The 18,988-nt window shown below is 37.9% G+C and overlaps 1 protein-coding gene across 3 annotated transcripts in view; it reads left to right on the top strand.

Annotated features, from left to right (window-relative positions):
* Positions 1-18,988, top strand: part of UBE2E2 (ubiquitin conjugating enzyme E2 E2) — a 385,198-nt gene that overhangs the window by 313,085 nt on the left and 53,125 nt on the right. For 2 of the 3 annotated variants that reach the window (XM_021674577.2, XM_021674580.2), the window contains exon 5: positions 15,019-15,166. In XM_021674577.2, coding sequence (XP_021530252.1) covers positions 15,019-15,166 — 148 coding nt within the window. Of the gene's footprint in view, positions 1-15,018; positions 15,167-16,506; positions 16,566-18,550; positions 18,577-18,988 lie in introns of those variants that run through there. The other variant, XM_064378656.1, reaches the window with a different exon arrangement.

The raw sequence follows: 18,988 nt of genomic DNA, 5'->3' as shown, positions 1-18,988 counted from the left end.
GATTGCATATTTCCTCAGTAAAAGCAAGGTACCATTTATCTCCTTATCAAAACTTTTTTGAAAAATTGATGAAAAACAGATTATCATTGAAAATTTATTTTAAATTATCATTTGAATGATATTGTCAATTAGTTTTTCATCTTGGAGGTGTTTACTTTAAAACCTCTAAATTTTGTTGAGAATCAGTTTGTCAGAAATACTGTATTAATTTTTTTTTATATTCATGCCTTTCAGGATCTCTCTCCCCTTACAAAATCACTTTTTATTTATATATGGAGTCTTGCCTATACCTTAAAGCAGTGCTTTCTCAGTTAATCTTGTAACTAGCAACTAAGGGATGTAAGAAAGGGGAAGAAGAACTAATACTCACTGGATTCCTGCTGAGTGCCAGGCAGGCTATTAGAACCATTTGTGGACTTCATTCTTCACAGCTACTGTGGGTATAGCTGTAATTTTCTCCATTTTACAGATGAGGAAACTGAATCTCAGAGATGTTAAGTGATTCATCCAAAATCAGAATGCCAGCCCAAGTCCAGCTAACTCCCAAACCCATATATTCTTTCTGCCATAGACCTTGTGGATCGTGGAACTAGAATAAGCCTTAGAAATAATCTAAACCACTTGTTTCGTTAGGAAATAGAGACTCAGAGTAGCAAAGTTCTTATTCAAGAATGCTATTTAGTAGTATTTTTTATACTATAGTAACATAAAGAATGTTAACTCATTCTAGAATTATCTTTAAGGAGAGATGATTCTGTGAAGTACAGAAATAGCATAGCTTCATTTTTAAGTACCTTTTAAGAGAAAGTAATGAGACAGCTGGGAGATATAGATACATACACACAAACACACATATGCTCTTTAGTTTCCTATTGCTGCTGTTACAAACTTAGTGGCTTAAAACAGTATTAATTTATTATATTGCAGTTCCGTGAGTCAAAACTCAAATCAAGGTATCATGGCTGAGTTCATTCTCAAGGCTTTAGGGGAAAATCCTTTTTCTTGCCTTTTTCAGCTTCTAGAGGCCAACTACATTCCTTGGCTCATGGCTCCTTCCTCACATCATTCATCACATCCCCTACTACTAACTCTGATCCCCATGCCGCTCTCTTAAAGTACCCTTGTAATTATATTGGGCCCACCTAAATAGCCCGGTAGAGTCACCCCCATCTCAAGAATCTTCACTTAATCAAAAGCCTGTTTTATCATGTGAGGCAACATTCACAGGTTCCAAAAATTAGGATGTGGATATCTTTGGGGCAAGAGGGTATTATTCCATCTACTGCACATGTGTACCCACACATGCAGGTGTTGGGTGTGTGTTTATTATACATAAATTAAAACCTTTTTTATCCAAGATCTTCTTGGAATTAGCCATTCTAAATAAATGTTTTCTACGTCACTATATCAAAGTCATATTTTTAAAATTTCCTTTGTATGGAAATGTTCCAGAGGTGTTCTCCTCCCTGTCTTTGAAAACTTTTATTCTCAGTATAATTTTGCCTATCATTGAGAAATAGTGGCTATCATTGTGAACATTAGTTATTGAGCTATGCTTCATATACAGCTATAAATGCAAATGTAGGTGTAACTAGTTTGATACACAGAACTCAGCAGATATTAACCTCTGCAGTGGAAGTGCAATTTGCTCTATGGTCATTTTTTATCATTTGCTTGTTTGTCAGGAACATAATGTGAAGGATGTGTAGCTGCCCAGCCTCCTAAACAAAGTAATGTGATGGACTTTCTGGAAAATTGAGTCAGAAATCAGAGTAATCTCTTGTAGGTTAAGAGTAGGAGGGGAGCGGCTTTCTCAGCTTCTAAAATATGCCTGGCAGTTACAAATTCTTTGCTATTTGTCACTATCCAAAATAGTGTTTCCTATTTCTGAATCACTAATATCTAAAAACTGCAGACAATTCCTTATCAGTTTGCACGTATTCTTTCTCATTTTCCCTAGGTTTATTGATAGCGTCTAGAAGAGAATGCTGGCTGCTTCAAGAGGTTTTATTTGCAAGTTTTTACCTTGATTGTAGAACACATTTGCTGATATGACCAGACCACTCATTTCTCTGTTAGGTTCTCTTTAGGATTTAAATAGGAAGTAGCAACAGTAAAAGCGTTTATATTGGAGTGCCTGACACATATTGAATGCTTACTAAATTTATTTTTATTATTAGTGTAGCCTATATGAAGTCCCTTCTGAAATAATATCATAATCTGTAGGAAAATTTAGTAAAGGAACATGGGACAGAAAAATGTTAAGGAGATTTTCTGCTTCCTCAGGATTTTCTCCAGTCTTCCAGCTTTTAGTCTTAAATTGTGATTCTAAACTGCCTTTTTACCTAAAAAAAAATAAGAGGTTATAACCCTTCAGAAAGCATGAGCCTGTGGTGTGTTAGCATTTATTCAACGAACAGTGAGCTCTTTCTGTATGCCAGGCACTGCTTTGGACATCAGTTGAAAGACAAAACTTTCATGAGTAATTCACAGTTTAGCGAAGAGGTCCTACTGCAAGTATAGTATTGAAGTAGGAATATGATGGGAGAACCCCAAAGAGGTGATGGCTTACATTACAATAGATAAATGCATAATGCTTCTTAAAACTTTGAGATCAAGCTTTTGTTTCCAGTTTCAAAAGGTGGTAGTTGTGGGAATCTATAACATGAGGACATGTTGAAACAGTCAGTCTTCCTGTTTAATTCAGTGTAGTTTAATTCATGAACACCTGTCAGAATAGAAGTTGACAAACATCACCAAAGTAGATCCTTTTTATTAGTGTTATAGGATATTCAAGTGTAAAACTCTGTCCAAAAATGCACAGGATTCGTTGCAAACTCAAACTTCATAATTTTTCATCCAATTATACTTCAGTTTTAATGAAATGTCTCCATTTAAAACACCGTAAGTTAACAGTTAAAAAAAATTTTAGTAAAAAATGAGCAAAAGACGTGACAGACTGTAGAGGATATCCAAATAACACATAAGCACATGAAAAAGTGTTCAACATTATTAGTATTTAAGGAAATGCAAATTAAAACCACAGTGAGGTATCATTACACCCTATCAAAATGGCTATAATGAAACATAGTGATAACACCAAATACTAGCAAGGATGCCGAGAATCTAGATCACATTGCTAATGAGAGTATAAAATGATACAGCCACTCTGGGAAAGAGTGTGGCGGTTTATTATAAAGCTAAATATGAGCCTAACATATGACCCAGCAGTTACACTCTTGGGCATTTATAAAAACTTAAGTTCACACAAAACACATACACAGATGTTCATAGCAGCTTTATTTGTAATAGCTTAAAACTAGAAACAACCCTGTGATATTGTGATTTCTAATAAGAAATATATACTGTTTGGTCCTCATTTTTGGCACAAAGCTACTAAAACCCTTGCAGTCTCAGAAATGTTGTGTCTTTTGTATTCTAATAAGGTGACTGATGGCTGGGGTCTCCCAGAAGGCCTCAGGATGGAAGCTGGTTGCCATCATGCCACAGTCATGTGATTAGAGGGTTGGAACTTTCAGCCCCTCTCCCCTGTAACCCTCAGGGAGAGGAGAGGGTCTGAAAGTTGAGTTGATCACTGGTGACCAATTATTTAAATCAATCATGCCTACATAATGAAGTTTCCATAAAAACCCTGAAAACAAGGCTCAGAGAGGTTCTGCGATGCTGAACTCATGGAGGTTGGTGTACCCCAACAGGGCATGGAAACTCTGTACTACCTTCACCACCCCACCTCTTATGGTTCGTACCTTACCTTACGCTTATCTTCTAACTGTTCAACAGTTTCCTTTGTAGTATATTTTTTAATAAACTAGTAAATGTAAAGTAAAATGCTTTTATGGATTGTGTGAACTGCTTTAGCAAATGATTGAACCTGAGGAGGGGGTTGTGGGAACCCCCAGTTTATAACGGTCAGTCAGAACTTGGATTGGCATCTTAAATGAGAAGCAGTTTTTTGGGACTGAGACCTAAACCTGTAGGTTCTGACTCTAAATCCAGATGGATAGTATCAGAATTAAACTGTGGGACACCCAGCTAGCATCAGAAAATTAGTTGTCAGGAGAAACTCCTCACCCTACATTGGTCACAGAAGTCTTCTGTGTTGAGAGAATAGGAAAAACATTTTGATTCTTCCAATCTCGTAGAAACCCAGATGCCCTTCAATGGGTAAATGGATAAACAAATTGGTACCTCTATTACTGTTTGGTTCTTAGTCTTACTTGGAGAAAGAATTCTGCCAAGTGACTGATTTAGCAAGAAAAAGAGAATTTATTGAAGGAAAATACAGAGAAGAGAGTTTATCTAGAGAGAGAGTATATTCTGAAAAGATGAGGCAGGGTGAGCTGCTGAAAGAGAGTGAGCCAACAGCACCCCGAGAGTTCTGTGTTGGGTTTTTATGATGTCAGATTATTTTCTTGAAGTTCCTGCCTCTTTAAGTCTCTGCCTTTTTACTTTGTTTAGTTTTCTGCATCTGCCTTAAGTCCCTGCTTTTTGCCTCACCTAGTTCCCCCACCACCACCAATAAGGTTGCTGGACCCTCCCTTACTATTAGTTGGTGTGCATGTGTGGACCCAATGTTGGAAACGAATTGCTTCTGCATATCTCTTAGGAATTTTCTCCTTTGCTCTCTTGCCTTTAGCATTCATGTAACTACATTCTGGCAGGTGAATGGCAAAGTGAGCGATCACTGGGGTCTTAAGGGGCATTCCTTTCTGCCTAGGTATTTCCCCTCCTGTCTGTTCATATCTAGCATACCTGTTTAGGGTGATCTATGGGACATGAGATTTTCCAGACCTCTTTTCTCAGGGGCTTCCTGTCCTCCTCATGACTGGCTATCTACCTACTCTACCACATCTATGCCATGGAATACTACCCATCAATAAAAAAGGAACAAATTGTTGACACATGCAACAGCTTGGATGGATCTTAAGGGAATTATGAAGAGTGAAAAGAACCAATTTCAAATGGTTACATACTATACGATTCCATTTACATAGCATTCTTGAAATGACAAAGTTGTGGAGATGAGGACAGAGTTATAGTTGCCAGGAATTGAAGTAAAAGGAGAAGGCAACTGTGACTATCACAAGGTAGTGTGAAGAATGTTTGTCATAGAGTTGTTCATATGTTGATTGGTGGTGGTCGCACAAATCTATACATGTAATAAAATTACATAGAAGTAAATATACTTAATATGCATGAGTGCACATAAAAATGAAATCTGGAAAAGGTTAGTGGACTGTATTAATGTCGGTTTCCTACCATATACTGTAGTAATACAAGATGTTGTTGGGGAAAATTGAGTGAAAAATATATGTGATCTCTTTATATTATTTCTTACAACTGTATGTGAATCTATAATTATCCCAAATTATAAACTTTTAACAAAAGAACAGAGGCATTGGTGCTGAGGGATAGGCCGTAGGCTTTTGGAGCAACACAATTGTGTTCAAATTCTGGCTCCCATTTACTGCATGTGGGTTCTTGAGCCAGTTCTTTCACCTCCCTGTGCCTTAGTTTCATCATGTTTAAAGTAGGTGCAATAATATTATTTTCCCCATTGAGTTGTTTTGAGGATTAATTATCAATATTATGTAAGCCACTCATCAGTTAAATTGGTATCATAAAAATATTTTATCTTTTCATTTAGTACTTTGGAATAGGCACTCCTCCTTCTCCACAGAAATTTCAATATCATTAGATAGTCTCCGTTTCATTAACTTATGCTAGTGTCTTTATTTCTTCCTTCATGGATTTTACTCTGTTCTTTTTCTATCTTCCTGAGTTGGACACTTAACTCATTAAATATTTATTCCTTTCTAATATATGTATTGGAAAATGTAGATTTCTCTTTTACAACTGTTTTAGCTGAGTCACAAAATTTTGATATTGGCGACCTAATCTTTTCATTGTCATTTAGCTATAATAGTAACTGATTTTTTTTTCTATGATCCAAGAATTATTTGAAAATGAGTTTTTCCATTTCCAAACATATGATAGGGGGATCTTTTATTTGTAGATTCTGACTTTGCATTATAGTCTTAATAATGTCAACTCTGAAACATGTGAAGCTTCTTTTGTGGCTTAGCACATGATCGGTTTCATAAATGTTTCTTTTTTTTATATAATTTTTTTATTGCATTTTAGGTTTGGGGGTACATGTGAAGAACATGCAAGATTGTTGCATAGGTGCATACGTGGCAGTGTGATTTGCTGCCTTCCTCCCCTTCACCTATATGTGGCATTTCACCCCATGCTATCTCTCCCCAACTCCCCACCCCCCGCTGTCCCTCCCCTATTTCCCCCCAACAGACCCCAGTGTGTAGTGCTCCCCTCCCTGTGTCCATGTGTTCTCATTGTTCAACACCCGCCTATGAGTGAGAACATGTGGTGTTTGATTTTGTGTTCTTGTGTCAGTTTGCTGAGAATGATGGTTTCCAGGTTCAACCATGTCCCTACAAAGGACACAAACTCATCGTTTCTGATGGCTGCATAATATTCCATGGTGTATATGTACCACATTTTCCCTGTCTAGTCTATCATCGATGGGCATTTGGGTTGGTTCCAGGTCTTTGCTATTGTAAACTGTGCTGCAATGAACATTCGTGTGCATGTGTCCTTATAGTAGAATGATTTATAATCCTTTGGGTATATACCAGTAATGGGATTACTGGATCAAATAGAATTTCTATTTCTAGGTCCTTGAGGAATCGCCACACTGTCTTCCACAATGGTTGAACTAACTTACATTCCCACCAACAGTGTAAAAGTGTTCCTATTTCTCCACATCCTCTCCAGCATCTGTTGTCTCCAGATTTTTTAATGATCGCCATTCTAACGTGAGATGGTATCTCAATGTAGTTTTGATTTGCATTTCTCTAATGACCAGTGATGGTGAGCATTTTTTCTTATGTTTGTTGGCCTCATGTATGTCTTCTTTTGTAAAGTATCTGTTCATATCCTTCGTCCATTTTTGAATGGGCTTGTTTGCTTTTTTCTTGTAAATCTGTTTTAGTTCTTTGTAAATGCTGGATATCAGCCCTTTGTCAGATGGGTAAGCTGCAAAAATTTTTTCCCATTCTGTTGGTTGCCCATTCACTCTAATGACTGTTTCTTTTGCTGTGCAGAAGCTGTGGAGTTTGATTAGTTCCCATTTGTCTATTTTGGCTTTTGTTGCCAATGCTTTTGGTGTTTTGGTCATGAAGTCCTTGCCTACGCCTATGTCCTGAATGGTTTTGCCTAGATTTTCTTCTAGGGTTTTTATGGTGTTAGGTCTTATGTTTAAGTCTTTAATCCATCTGGAGTTAATTTTAGTGTAAGGTGTCAGGAAAGGGTCCAGTTTCTGCTTTCTGCATATGGCTAGCCAGTGCTCCCAACACCACTTATTAAACAGGGAATCCTTTCCCCATTGCTTGTTTTTGTCAGGTTTGTCAAAGATCGGATGGTTGTAGATATGTTGTGTTGCCTCCGAGGCCTCTGTTCTGTTCCATTGGTCTATATCTCTGTTTTGGTACCAGTACCATGCTGTTTTGATTACCGTAGCCTTGTAGTATAGTTTGATGTCCGGTAGTGTGATGCCTCCCGCTTTGTTCTTTTTACTTAGAATTGACTTGGCTATGCGGGCTCTCTTTTGGTTCCATATGAAGTTTAAGGTGGTTTTTTCCAGTTCTGTGAAGGAGGTCATTGGTAGCTTGATGGGGATAGTGTTCAATCTGTAAATTACTTTGGGCAGTATGGCCATTTTCACGATATTGATTCTTCCTAACTATGAACATGGAATGTTTCTCCATCTGTTTGTGTCCTCTCTTATTTCGTTGAGCAGTGGTTTGTAGTTCTCCTTCAAGAGGTCCTTTACTTTCCTTGTTAGTTGTATTCCTAGGTATTTTATTCTCTTTGTAGCAATTGTGAATGACAGTTCATTCTTGATTTGGCTCTCCTTAAGTTTGTTATTGGTGTATAGGAATGCTTGTGATTTTTACACATTGATTTTGTATCTTGAGACTTTGCTGAAGTTGCTTATCAGTTTCAGGAGATTTGGGGCTGAGACAATAGGGTCTTCTAAATATACAATCATGTCATCTGCAAATAGAGACAATTTGACTTCCTCCTTTCCTAATTGAATACCCTTTATTTCTTTTTCTTGCCTGATCGCTCTGGCTAGAACTTCCAGTACTATATTGAATAGGAGTGGTGAGAGAGGGCATCCTTGTCTAGTGCCAGATTTCAAAGGGAATGCTTCCAGTTTTTGCCCATTCAGTATGATATTGGCTGTTGGTTTGTCATAAATAGCTTTTATTATTTTGAGATACGTTCCGTTGATACCTAGTTTATTGAGGGTTTTTAGCATAAAGGGCTGTTGAATTTTGTCGAAGACCTTCTCTGCATCAATTGAGATAATCATGTGGTTTTTGTCTTTGGTTCTGTTTATGTGGTGAATTACGTTTATAGACCTGCGTATGTTGAACCAGCCTTGCATCCCCGGGATGAATCCTACTTGATCATGGTGGATAAGCTTTTTGATGTGCTGTTGCAATCGGCTTGCCAGTATTTTATTGAAGATTTTTGCATCTATGTTCATCATGGATATTGGCCTGTAGTTTTCTTTTCTTGTTGAGTCTCTGCCAGATTTTGGTATCAGGATGATGTTGGTCTCAGAAAATGATTTGGGAAGGATTCCCTCTTTTTGGATTATTTGGAATAGTTTCAGAAGAAATGGTACCAGCTCCTCTTTGTATGTCTGGTAGAATTCGGCTGTGAACCCATCTGGACCTCGCCTTTTTTTTGGGTAGTAGGCTCTTAATTGCTGCCTCAACTTCAGACCTTGTTATTGGTCTATTTAGGGTTTCGACTTCTTCCTGGGTTTAGGCTTGGGAGGAGGCAAGTGTCCAGGAATTTATCCATTTCTTCCAGGTTTTCTAGTTTATGTGCATAGAGTTGTTTGTAATAATCTCTGATGGTGGTTTGAATTTCTGTGGAATCTGTGGTGATATCCCATTTATCGTTTTTTATTGCATCTATTTGGTTATTCTCTCTTTTGTATTAATCTGGCTAGTAGTCTGTCTATTTTGTTGATCTTTTCAAAAAACCAGCTCCTGGATTTATTGATTTTTTGAAGGGTTTTTTGTGTCTCTATCTCCTTCAGTTCTACTCTGATCTTAGTTATTTCTTGTCTTCTGCTAGGTTTTGAGTTTTTTTGATCTTGCTCCTCTAGCTCTTTCAATTTTGATGATACGGTGTCAATTTTAGATCTTTCCTTGCTTCTCATGTGGGCACTTATTGCTATATATTTTCCTCTAGAGACTGCTTTAAATGTGTCCCAGAGATTCTGGTATGTGGTATCTTCGTTCTCGTTGGTTTCGAAGAACATCTTTATTTTTGCCTTCATTTCATTGTTTATCCAGTCAACATTCAAGAGCCAGTTATTCGGTTTCCATGAAGCTGTGCAGTTCTGAGTTAGTTTCTGAATTCTGAGTTCTAATTTAATTGCTTTGTGGTCTGAGAGACTGTTAGGATTTCAGTTCTTTTGCATTTGCTGAGGAGTGATTTACTTCCAATTATGTGGTCAATTTTAGAGTAGATGTGATGTGGTGCTGAGAAGAATGTATATTCTGTGGATTTGGGGTGGGGAGTTCTGTAAATGTCTATTAGGTTTGCTTGGTCCAGGTCTGAGTTCAAGTCCTGGATATCCGTGTTAATTTTCTGTCTCGTTGATCTGTCTAATATTGACAATGGTGTGTTAAAGTCTCCCACTATTATTGTGTGGGAGTCTAAGTCTCTTTGTAAGTTATTAAGAACTTGCCTTATGTATTTGGGTGCTCCTGTATTAGGTGCATATATATTTAGGAGCATTAGCTCTTCTTGTTGCATTGATCCTTTTACCATTACATAATGTCCTTCTTTGTCTCTTTTGATCTTTGTTGCTTTAAAGTCTATTTTATCAGAGATGAGAATTGCAACTCCTGTTTGTTTTTTTTTTCCTCTTCATTTGCTTGGTAAATCTTCCTCCATCCCTTTATTTTGAGCCTTTGTGTATCCTTGCATGTGAGATGGGTTTCCTGGATACAGCACACTGATGGGTTTTGACTTTTTATCCAATTTGCCAGTCTGTGTCTTTTGATTGGGGCATTTAGTCCATTTACATTTAGGGTTAATATTGTTATGTGTGAATTTGATCCTGCCATTTTGATGCTAGCTGGCTGTTTTGCCTGTTAGTTGATGCAGTTTCTTCATTGTGTTGATGCTCTTTACCATTTGGTATGTTTTTGGAGTGGCTGGTACTGGTTGTTCTTTTCTATGTGTAGTGCCTCTTTCAAGAGCTCTTGTACAGCAGGTCTGGTGGTGATGAAATCTCTGAGTACTTGCTTGTTCGCAAAGGATTTTATTTTTCCTTCACTTATGAAGCTTAGTTTGGCTGGATATGAAATTCTGGGTTGAAAGTTCTTTTCTTTAAGGATGTTGAATATCAGCCCCCACTTTCTTCTGGCCTGTAGGGTTTCTGCTGAGAGATCTGCTGTGAGTCTGTTGGGCTTCCCTTTGTGGGTAACCTGACCTTTCTCTCTGGCTGCCCTTAGCATTTTCTCCTTTATTTCAACCCTGGTGAATCTGACAATTATGTGCCTTGGGGTTGCTCTTCTAGAGGAATATCTTTGTGGTGTTCTCTGTATTTCCTGGACTTGAATATTGGCCTGCCTTGCTAGGTTGGGGAAGTTTTCCTGGATAATATCCTGAAGAGTATTTTCCAGCTTGGATTCATTCTCTTCGTCACATTCAGGTACACCTATCAAACATAGATTAGGTCTTTTCACATAGTCCCATATTTCTTGTTGACTTTGTTCATTCCTTTTTACCCTGTTTTCTCTAATCTTGCCTTCTCGTTTTATTTCATTGAGTTGATCTTCGACCTCTGATATCCTTTCTTCTGCTTGGTCAATTCGGCTGTTGAAACTTGTGCATGCTTCACGAAGTTCTCGTGTTGTGTTTTTCAGCTCCATCAATTCACTTATATTCCTCTCTAAGTTATCCATTCTCGTTAGCATTTCATCAAATCTTTTTTCAACGTTCTTAGTTTCTTTGCATTGGGTTAGAACATGTTCTTTTAGCTCACGGAAGTTTCTTATTACCCACCTTCTGAAGCCTGATTCTGTCATTTCATCACACTCATTACCATCCAGTCTTGTTCCCTTGCTGGTGAGGAGTTGTGATCCCTTGTAGGAGGAGAGGTGTTCTGTTTTCGGGTGTTTTCATCCTTTTTGCGCTGGCTTCTTCCCATCTTTGTGGATTTATCCACCTGTCGTCTTTGTAGTTCCTGACTTTCTGATTGGGTCTCTGAGTGGACGTCCTTTTTGTTGATGATGAAGTTATTACTGTTTCTTAGTTTTCCTTCTAACAGTCTGGCCCCTCTGCTGTAGGACCGCTGAGGTCCACTCCAGGCCCTGCTTGCCTGGTGGTCACCTGCAGCAGCTGCAGTACAGTAATGGTTGCTACCAGTTTCTTCTTCTGCTTTGTCCCAGAAAGATACCCACCAAATGTCAGTCTGAGCTCTCCTTTATGAGGTGACTCTCTGGATATATGGGGGTCAGGGAGCTGCTTGAGGAGACAGTCTGTCCTTTATAGTAGCTCAAGTGCTGAGCTGTGAGCGCTGTTGTTCATTCAGAGCTGCTGGGCAGGTATGTTTAAGTCTGCTGCAGCAGAACTCATAAACCCCCCTTTTTTTTTCCAGGTGTTCTGTCCCAGGGAGTTAGGGCTTTATTTATGAGTTTCCACTGTGCTGCTGCCTTTTTTTTTTTCAGAGCTGCCATGCCCAGCAAGGAGGCAGCTTAGTCACTGTCTGCCTGCAGAGCCTTCGCTGAGCTGCTGTGGGCTCCGCCCAGCTGCCGTGTGAACTTCCCTGCCATCCTGTTTATATGGGTATAGTTAGAACTGCCTCGGCAATGGTGGCCCACCTCTGTAATGACAGACTCTCTCTGAAATGGCGGGTTGCCTCGGCAATGGCAGGCTGCCTCAGCAATGGCGGATTGCCTCTGTAGTGGTGGAGTGCCTCGATAATGGCAGACGCCTCTCCCCCACAGAGCTAGACCATCCCAGGTTCAGCTGTGCTTGCTGTGAAACTCTCAACCCAGAGCATTTCCAATTGCTGTTTTTTTTGTGGGGGTGGGACCAGCCGAGCCTGATCACCTGGCTCCCTGCCTCAGAACCTTTTTTTTTTTTTTTTAGTTGAACGGTCGGCTCTCTCCCAGGTGTTACAGTCGCTGTTGAAAAGGTGCCAGGATCTGAGTGATTTCCCTTGCGGCGACCCACTGCGCCAGCTGAAACAGTGGTGCTGAGATTCGTGGCGCTTTTTTGCCCGGAATCTCCTGGCCTGGCTCCCTGTTTCAGTCCCCTTTTTGCAATCAGATGAGTGAGTGACTCTGCCTTCCTGGAGCTTCCCAGAGCTCCCCTTGCTGGTTAACGGGGGGAGCCCAGTCCCGTTTACTCTGCCGCAGGAACTGCTGCGCCGGGGCCCTGGCAAAACAGCCGCGCCGGCCAAAACAGCCGCACTGGTGACCCATGGGGCTCCTCCGCCTGGGAATCTCCTGGTCTGTGGGCAATAAAAATTCGTCTGGAAATGCGGCATCCACTCACCCTCTGTGCTTTCACTGGGATCTGCAATCCTGAGCTGCTCCTAACCGGCCATCTTGGATCCCTTCTCCTATAAATGTTTCTTAAATGTTCTTTAATCATTAAGTGTAGAATTTTATCTTGAGTCCCTTGATTTTGTTTATGCAGTTGTTCAACTCTCCAATATCCTTACTAATTTTTAGTCTGGTTGACCTATCAGTTACTGTAGTGAAAATGTCCTTCTTTGATTGTAGATATGTCATTTTCTCCTTGTAATTTTGCAAACTTTTACTTTGTATACTTTTGGCTGTATTGTTCGATACAGCAGATTCAGAATTGTTACTGTTTTCTTGATAAATTGTTCATTTTACAATGCAGTAACGTTTTTTGTTTCTAACAATGCTTTTTGCCTTGAATATATTTTCATCTGATAATACAGTCATTTAAGCTGTTTTGTTAGCTAGTGTTTACACAGTATATGTGTCTAGGATTTAGAATTCTCAGGAAAAACATTTCTCTCCTCAATCTAGAGACCACGCTTTCTTTGGTGAGTTTCTTTGCTACCTCTGTCATAAGGCATATCTTTTCAAGTTCGTTCATTTACTCAAAGATGAGCCATTCAAGTGTCCTAATTAACATAAGGGCACTCAATTCTAAACTCTTGTCACATACAGGCCTGAGATTTCATCTTCTTTTTCCATGAGGGCATCGAAAGCCAAACCTTTATTTTATTAAGATTGACTACCATCTTTCACTCCCTTCCCTCGTCCCAAAACCCCACCCTTGGCAGGTACACGCTCAGCCTGTTGCACTTAGTATAATTTTTGGTTTTTAATTCTTGACTCTGGTGATTTCCCTTGCAGATTCTGCTATTCATTTTAAAGAATGTTGGTTATGTTTTCTTCAACATTTCTAGGCATTTAAGATGTGTGTTTAGGGTTGCATGGATTATCTGGTCTGGCATGATGCTAGAAGAGCAATTCTTATTAGAAGTACTAATTTAACCTGAGAATGGTATCCTGTTGTTCAACAGCCACCTAAGTCTCTAGATTTGCTCTGAGACTTCACATCATGTAAATTACATAAACCTAGTATTTGGCTGGATGCTGGATGCCCTGGTGGACTGGCAGCACCTGCAGAGATCTGCATGTGTGTTTTTGTTGGTTCAGAGCTATTTTGAACATAGGATACTAAAAGACTGTCTTTAGAACACTGAAATTTTTATATATTTAGACTTAAAATTTAAGAACATTTATGAACATAATATTAATAATGTTCATATCTTACTGCCACTTACATAACACCTTTATTAAACAGAGTTTTAGCAGTTATAAAATGATTTGCACCTAATTTTTTTCATTTGAAGTGTTTTAAAATGTTATGGCCATGTTTCAAAATTACATGTAAATGGCATGCAGTGGTGATCTAGCTATCACAGGGTAAAAGTAGGATGCACTAACATTACATTTTTTAAAAACTAAAATTTAAGAAGGAAAAGATTTCTAAATTACAACTAATTGTAACTACTATAGTAATATAACCAATACAGTAAATCGTAATTACTATAATTATACTAATCTAGGCATGTTATTTATATAAATGCCTTAGTATATGTTTTAAAACTGTGTTATAGGCCAGGCGTGGTGGCTCATGCCTGTAATCCCAACACCTTGGGAGGCCAAAGCCAGGGGATCACTTGAAGTCAAAAGTTTGAGACCAGTCTTGCCAAAATGGCAAAACCCCACCTCTACTAAAAATACAAACATTAGCCGGGCATGATGGCAGGCACCTGTAATCGCAGCCACTTGGGAGACTGAGGCAGGACAATCGCTTGAACCCAGGAGGTGGGGGTTGCAGTGAGCCGAGATCACGCCACTGCACTCTAGCCTGGGCAACAGAGTAAGATTTTGTCTCAAAAAAAAAAAAAAAAAAACTGTTATAGAATAATATTTATTTTCTTTTTATTAGTACTTTCATGCTTTTTTGTGTTTGAATATTACAAATTTTCAAAATCCTTAAAATAACTGGACTCTAACAAAAGTTTTCTTTGAAATTTTTTAGAAATCAGAGTCAATTTCTTCTCATGAACATTCCTGTAATTATATCAAAAGTAAATTCAGTCCCTAAAACATACGTTAAATAACAGGACTCTTTATAAGGAGCAGAATGTCATGGTTTTGCTGTTGATGTTCAATTCTCTGTGCCCAGAGTGACAAATTCTAAACCAATCATCTCTGTTTATTGATTAGTCTCATGTGCCCAAGAAAAAATCAAATGTATGTTAACCAATAGTCTGGACTATTTTATCTGATAAAATAGACAATTTTATTAGACAAAAATTTTATATAGATACAGTTAATAAACATATTTTGTCTAACAAAATATAACTACATTTTCTTCTAGGTTACCTTCCGAACAAGAATCTATCACTGTAATATTAACAGCCAAGGCGTGATCTGTCTGGACATACTAAAGGACAACTGGAGTCCAGCTTTAACTATTTCTAAAGTTCTCCTCTCCATCTGCTCACTTCTTACAGATTGCAACCCTGGTAAGAGACTTTAAATCTAGTATTGAATTGGAACTTCTCAAGATTTAAATGTCAGACCTTAGTAACTTTTTTGCTACTACTACTGCCACCACCACCACCACTGCTACTACTACTGTTATTATTGATTTTAAATTTTCATAGTATATAACTGTTTTCATTTTAAATTGGATCTTCTCATTAGTGTTTTTAAAATATATTATTTGCCAAAGAGGGAAAAGCGTAGTGTGGTAAAAATTAATGAAAAATCATTTTAGATGGGAAAGTGCATTTAAGGAATGAATTAAATTATCCTGCAAAATAATAATAAAAATTCAAGTTGAATAGCTTAGTCTTTAATTAGATGCCTACTAGAAGATGTTAATTTGAGGAATGTGGGCTATTAAAATTGGATAACGACCAGGCAGCCCCATGCAGACGTGACCTTTTTGGCATCCTAATAACTGTGCATCCCGACAAGCTATTAGAACGGTTCTGAATGGTCTGTTGTAGGAAATACCCCAAAAGTAAACAAGGAAAGACACCTCCCAAGAAAACTAAAAAGTTTATAACCAGGCCTTTATGGCTTGCTGGTGTGTTTAACACTGAAAATTCTAAATTCCTAGGCCATTTCTTTACAAATTGTTTTTTTTAAAAAAATACAAAAATAGCTATAGGGTGTTCATTGATGTTCTCAGTGGGAGAATTCTTTTTCGAGTATTTAATTAATAGCTTAAATATTGCATGAGATTCCCTCTTTTACAATCAAGAATAAACTCTCTTCACTAGATACATGAAATTTTACACAAAAGAGAAATGGTGAGTGTCAGTGGGGTCACTTAGGATTCTGGCTGTTTTATAAAACATCAAGAAATAACAATCTTTCTACTTTTGTACTTTTTTATTTTTCAGCAATAAAAACTTTTTTAAAGTGGCAAATTAGTATTTTTAATGCCAAAAGAATAAAATTTTGTAGGATCATTATAAAATATTTTTTGAATTAATTCATGCTTTACCGCAGATAGTAAAGTCCAGTAATGCTACACTAATTTAAAGTTGATGTTCTTTCAGTCCTATTCTTCCCATTTTAATCCCATTTGTCTGTGACTGTGTGTAACCTCTTTGGAGGTAATGTTGCAAGAAGGCTTTTTTTTTTTTTTTTTTTTGAGTTGATTTGAAGTCTGGCCTGCTTTGCCTCCAAGTCAGCTGAAATGGAGTTTCTTACCCTGAATAAGCCTGTATATGAGAGCCTGTTCTCTCTACAGATATTCCCACTTAAAGGAATAGATTCATTCCACCAAAGCCTTCTTCAGCAATCAGAAAGACTTCTGTCTAGTGAACTAGTTTTTTTTGCTGTGTTTCAGAAAATTACAAATGCATTCTGCAAAAACTTAAAAATCACTCCTAACTAAAGCAGAATCACGTAAGTAAAAGAAATAGATTTTGAAAATAATGCTATTGATAGTAAGAACAAGCCTAAAAATAATAATATTCCATAAAACCAGAGACAGCCTGCCTCATATGAGACTAGAATAGTATTGGTTAAATACATGCTAACATTTAGTTTATCACACTTTAACACATGTAAAAAGTTTCCTAATTGGTACCTCATTTTTATGAATGTTGACACTTCTAGAATCTTAAATAGAGTTGTTTATTGTAAAGTAGTCAAATGTCCATTCTTCTGTTTAATGAATTTATTTCACACTATTATCGGTATACTTTCAGTCTCTTTAGGTTTTTACCCTTTAGGTTAGATTGAAGTTTGTCTTAAGTCTATCTTCAAATTATCACAAATACAAGTTTGATAGAATATGAATAAACAAGATTTTTCTTACACTGAATCTCTGAAGCTATTTTAACCCAGAAATGCTGCCAGCTCAAAAGTCGGCCTTGTCTAATGATACAAATTTAACAAACTTTAAAAAATACTTTCTCACTCTTTTCCATACATAAACTTATTTTTTAAATCCTTTTCATACTCTTCTTGTAATTTGCACTTGTCTCTTTAAGAATTTTTCATCCATTCCAATACAAATGTTTTTAGGGTATGGCTACCCATCCTTATCACCATGACATCTGTAGACAGCAGATGTAGATTTGAAAACCAGCTTCATTGTTTATTAGTCGTATCACCTTGGATGGGTCACTTAACTTTCCACGGCTCAGATTTTGATATAAAATTGGAATTAGTACCAGCCCTACCTAAATCACTGGATTCCTATCAGGTTAAAATGAGATGGTATATGTGAAAACCGTTTGTAAATAATAATGTGTTGTTGATATTTCCCAGTGCATTTAGGACACCAAATGGGCCCACAATAGATGACTGATAAACACCTACTCAGCTGAATTTAATTGAGAAGATAGTGTTGAATAGCATCTAACACCACCACCTCAACATTGACACTTGAATTTTACCATCTGAAAAGAGCTGAACCCTGACTTAGTAGAATTATCTCTCAGGTGGCAAATGTCCAAATGTTATCAGCCAGTTGATGGGTGTACCAGCGATAATCATTCTGTTTTGAATGCAGTTGTCTAGGTAGATCTAACTGCTGGTCTTACTAGACCACCACTTCTTGATGGTGTTTATTGAGCCTGATAGAGCATTCTTTTTTCTTTTTTTTTTTATGGTGCCAAATTTAAATAGTTTTATTTAAGACATTGCATTGTCCATTTCTAATACAGTGCTTATACAGTACAACGTTAGTTCCTTCCACGTGCACATGTTCCATATTCAAGTATTGACAATGCCCAAGAATTTACTATAGCAGCTCAATTTTTTTTTTGTTTTTATGTTACCTTTATGTATTTACTCTCTGATAATCTTCCTTTCTTTTTTTTTTTTATTGCATTTTAGGTTTGGGGGCACATGTGAAAAACATGCAAGATTGTTGCATAGGTGCATACGTGGCAGTGTGATTTGCTGCCTTCCTCCCCTTCACCTATATGTGGCATTTCTCCCCATGCTATCTCTCCCCACCCCCTCGCTGTTCCCCCGCCACTCCCCACCAACAGACCCCAGTGTATAGTGCTCCCCTCCCTGTGTTCGTGTGTTTCCATTGTTCAACATCCGTCTATGAGTGAGAACATGCGGTGTTTGATTTTGTGTTCTTGTGTCAGTTTGCTGAGAATGATGGTTTCCAGGTTCATCTATGTCCCTACAAAGGATGCGAACTCATCGTTTTTGATGGCTGCATAATATTCCATGGTGTATATGTGCCACATTTTCCCTGTCCAGTCTATCATCGATGGGCATTTGGGTTGGTTCCAGGTCTTTGCTATTGTAAACAGTGCTGCAGTGAACATTCATGTGCATGTGTCCTTATAGTAGAATGATTTATAATCCTTTGGATATATACCCAGTAATGCGATTGCTGGGTCAAATGGAATTTCTATTTCTAGGTCCTTGAGGAATCGCCACACTGTCTTCCACAATGGTTGAACTAATTTACACTCCCACCAACAGTGTAAAAGTGTTCCTATTTCTCCACATCCTCTCCAGCATCTGTTGTCTCCAGATTTTTTAATGATCACCATTCTAACGTGAGATGGTATCTCAATGTAGTTTTGATTTGCATTTCTCTAATGACCAGTGATGGTGAGCATTTTTTCTTATGTTTGTTGGCCTCATGTATGTCTTTGTAAAGTATCTGTTCATATCCTTCGTCCATTTTTGAATGGGCTTGTTTGCTTTTTTCTTGTAAATCTGTTTTAGTTCTTTGTAAATGCTGGATATCAGCCCTTTGTCAGATGGGTAAGCTGCAAAAATTTTTTCCCATTCTGTTGGTTGCCCATTCACTCTAATGACTGTTTCTTTTGCCATGCAGAAGCTGTGGAGTT

The sequence above is a fragment of the Aotus nancymaae genome, unplaced genomic scaffold, assembly GCF_030222135.1.
Source record: "Aotus nancymaae isolate 86718 unplaced genomic scaffold, 86718_ANA_hifiasm-v0.15.2.pri h1tg000019l, whole genome shotgun sequence".
Classification (NCBI taxonomy): Eukaryota; Metazoa; Chordata; class Mammalia; order Primates; family Aotidae; genus Aotus; species Aotus nancymaae.
Note: the sequence above shows the minus strand (reverse complement) of the source record. Positions and strands in the feature narration are given on the sequence as shown.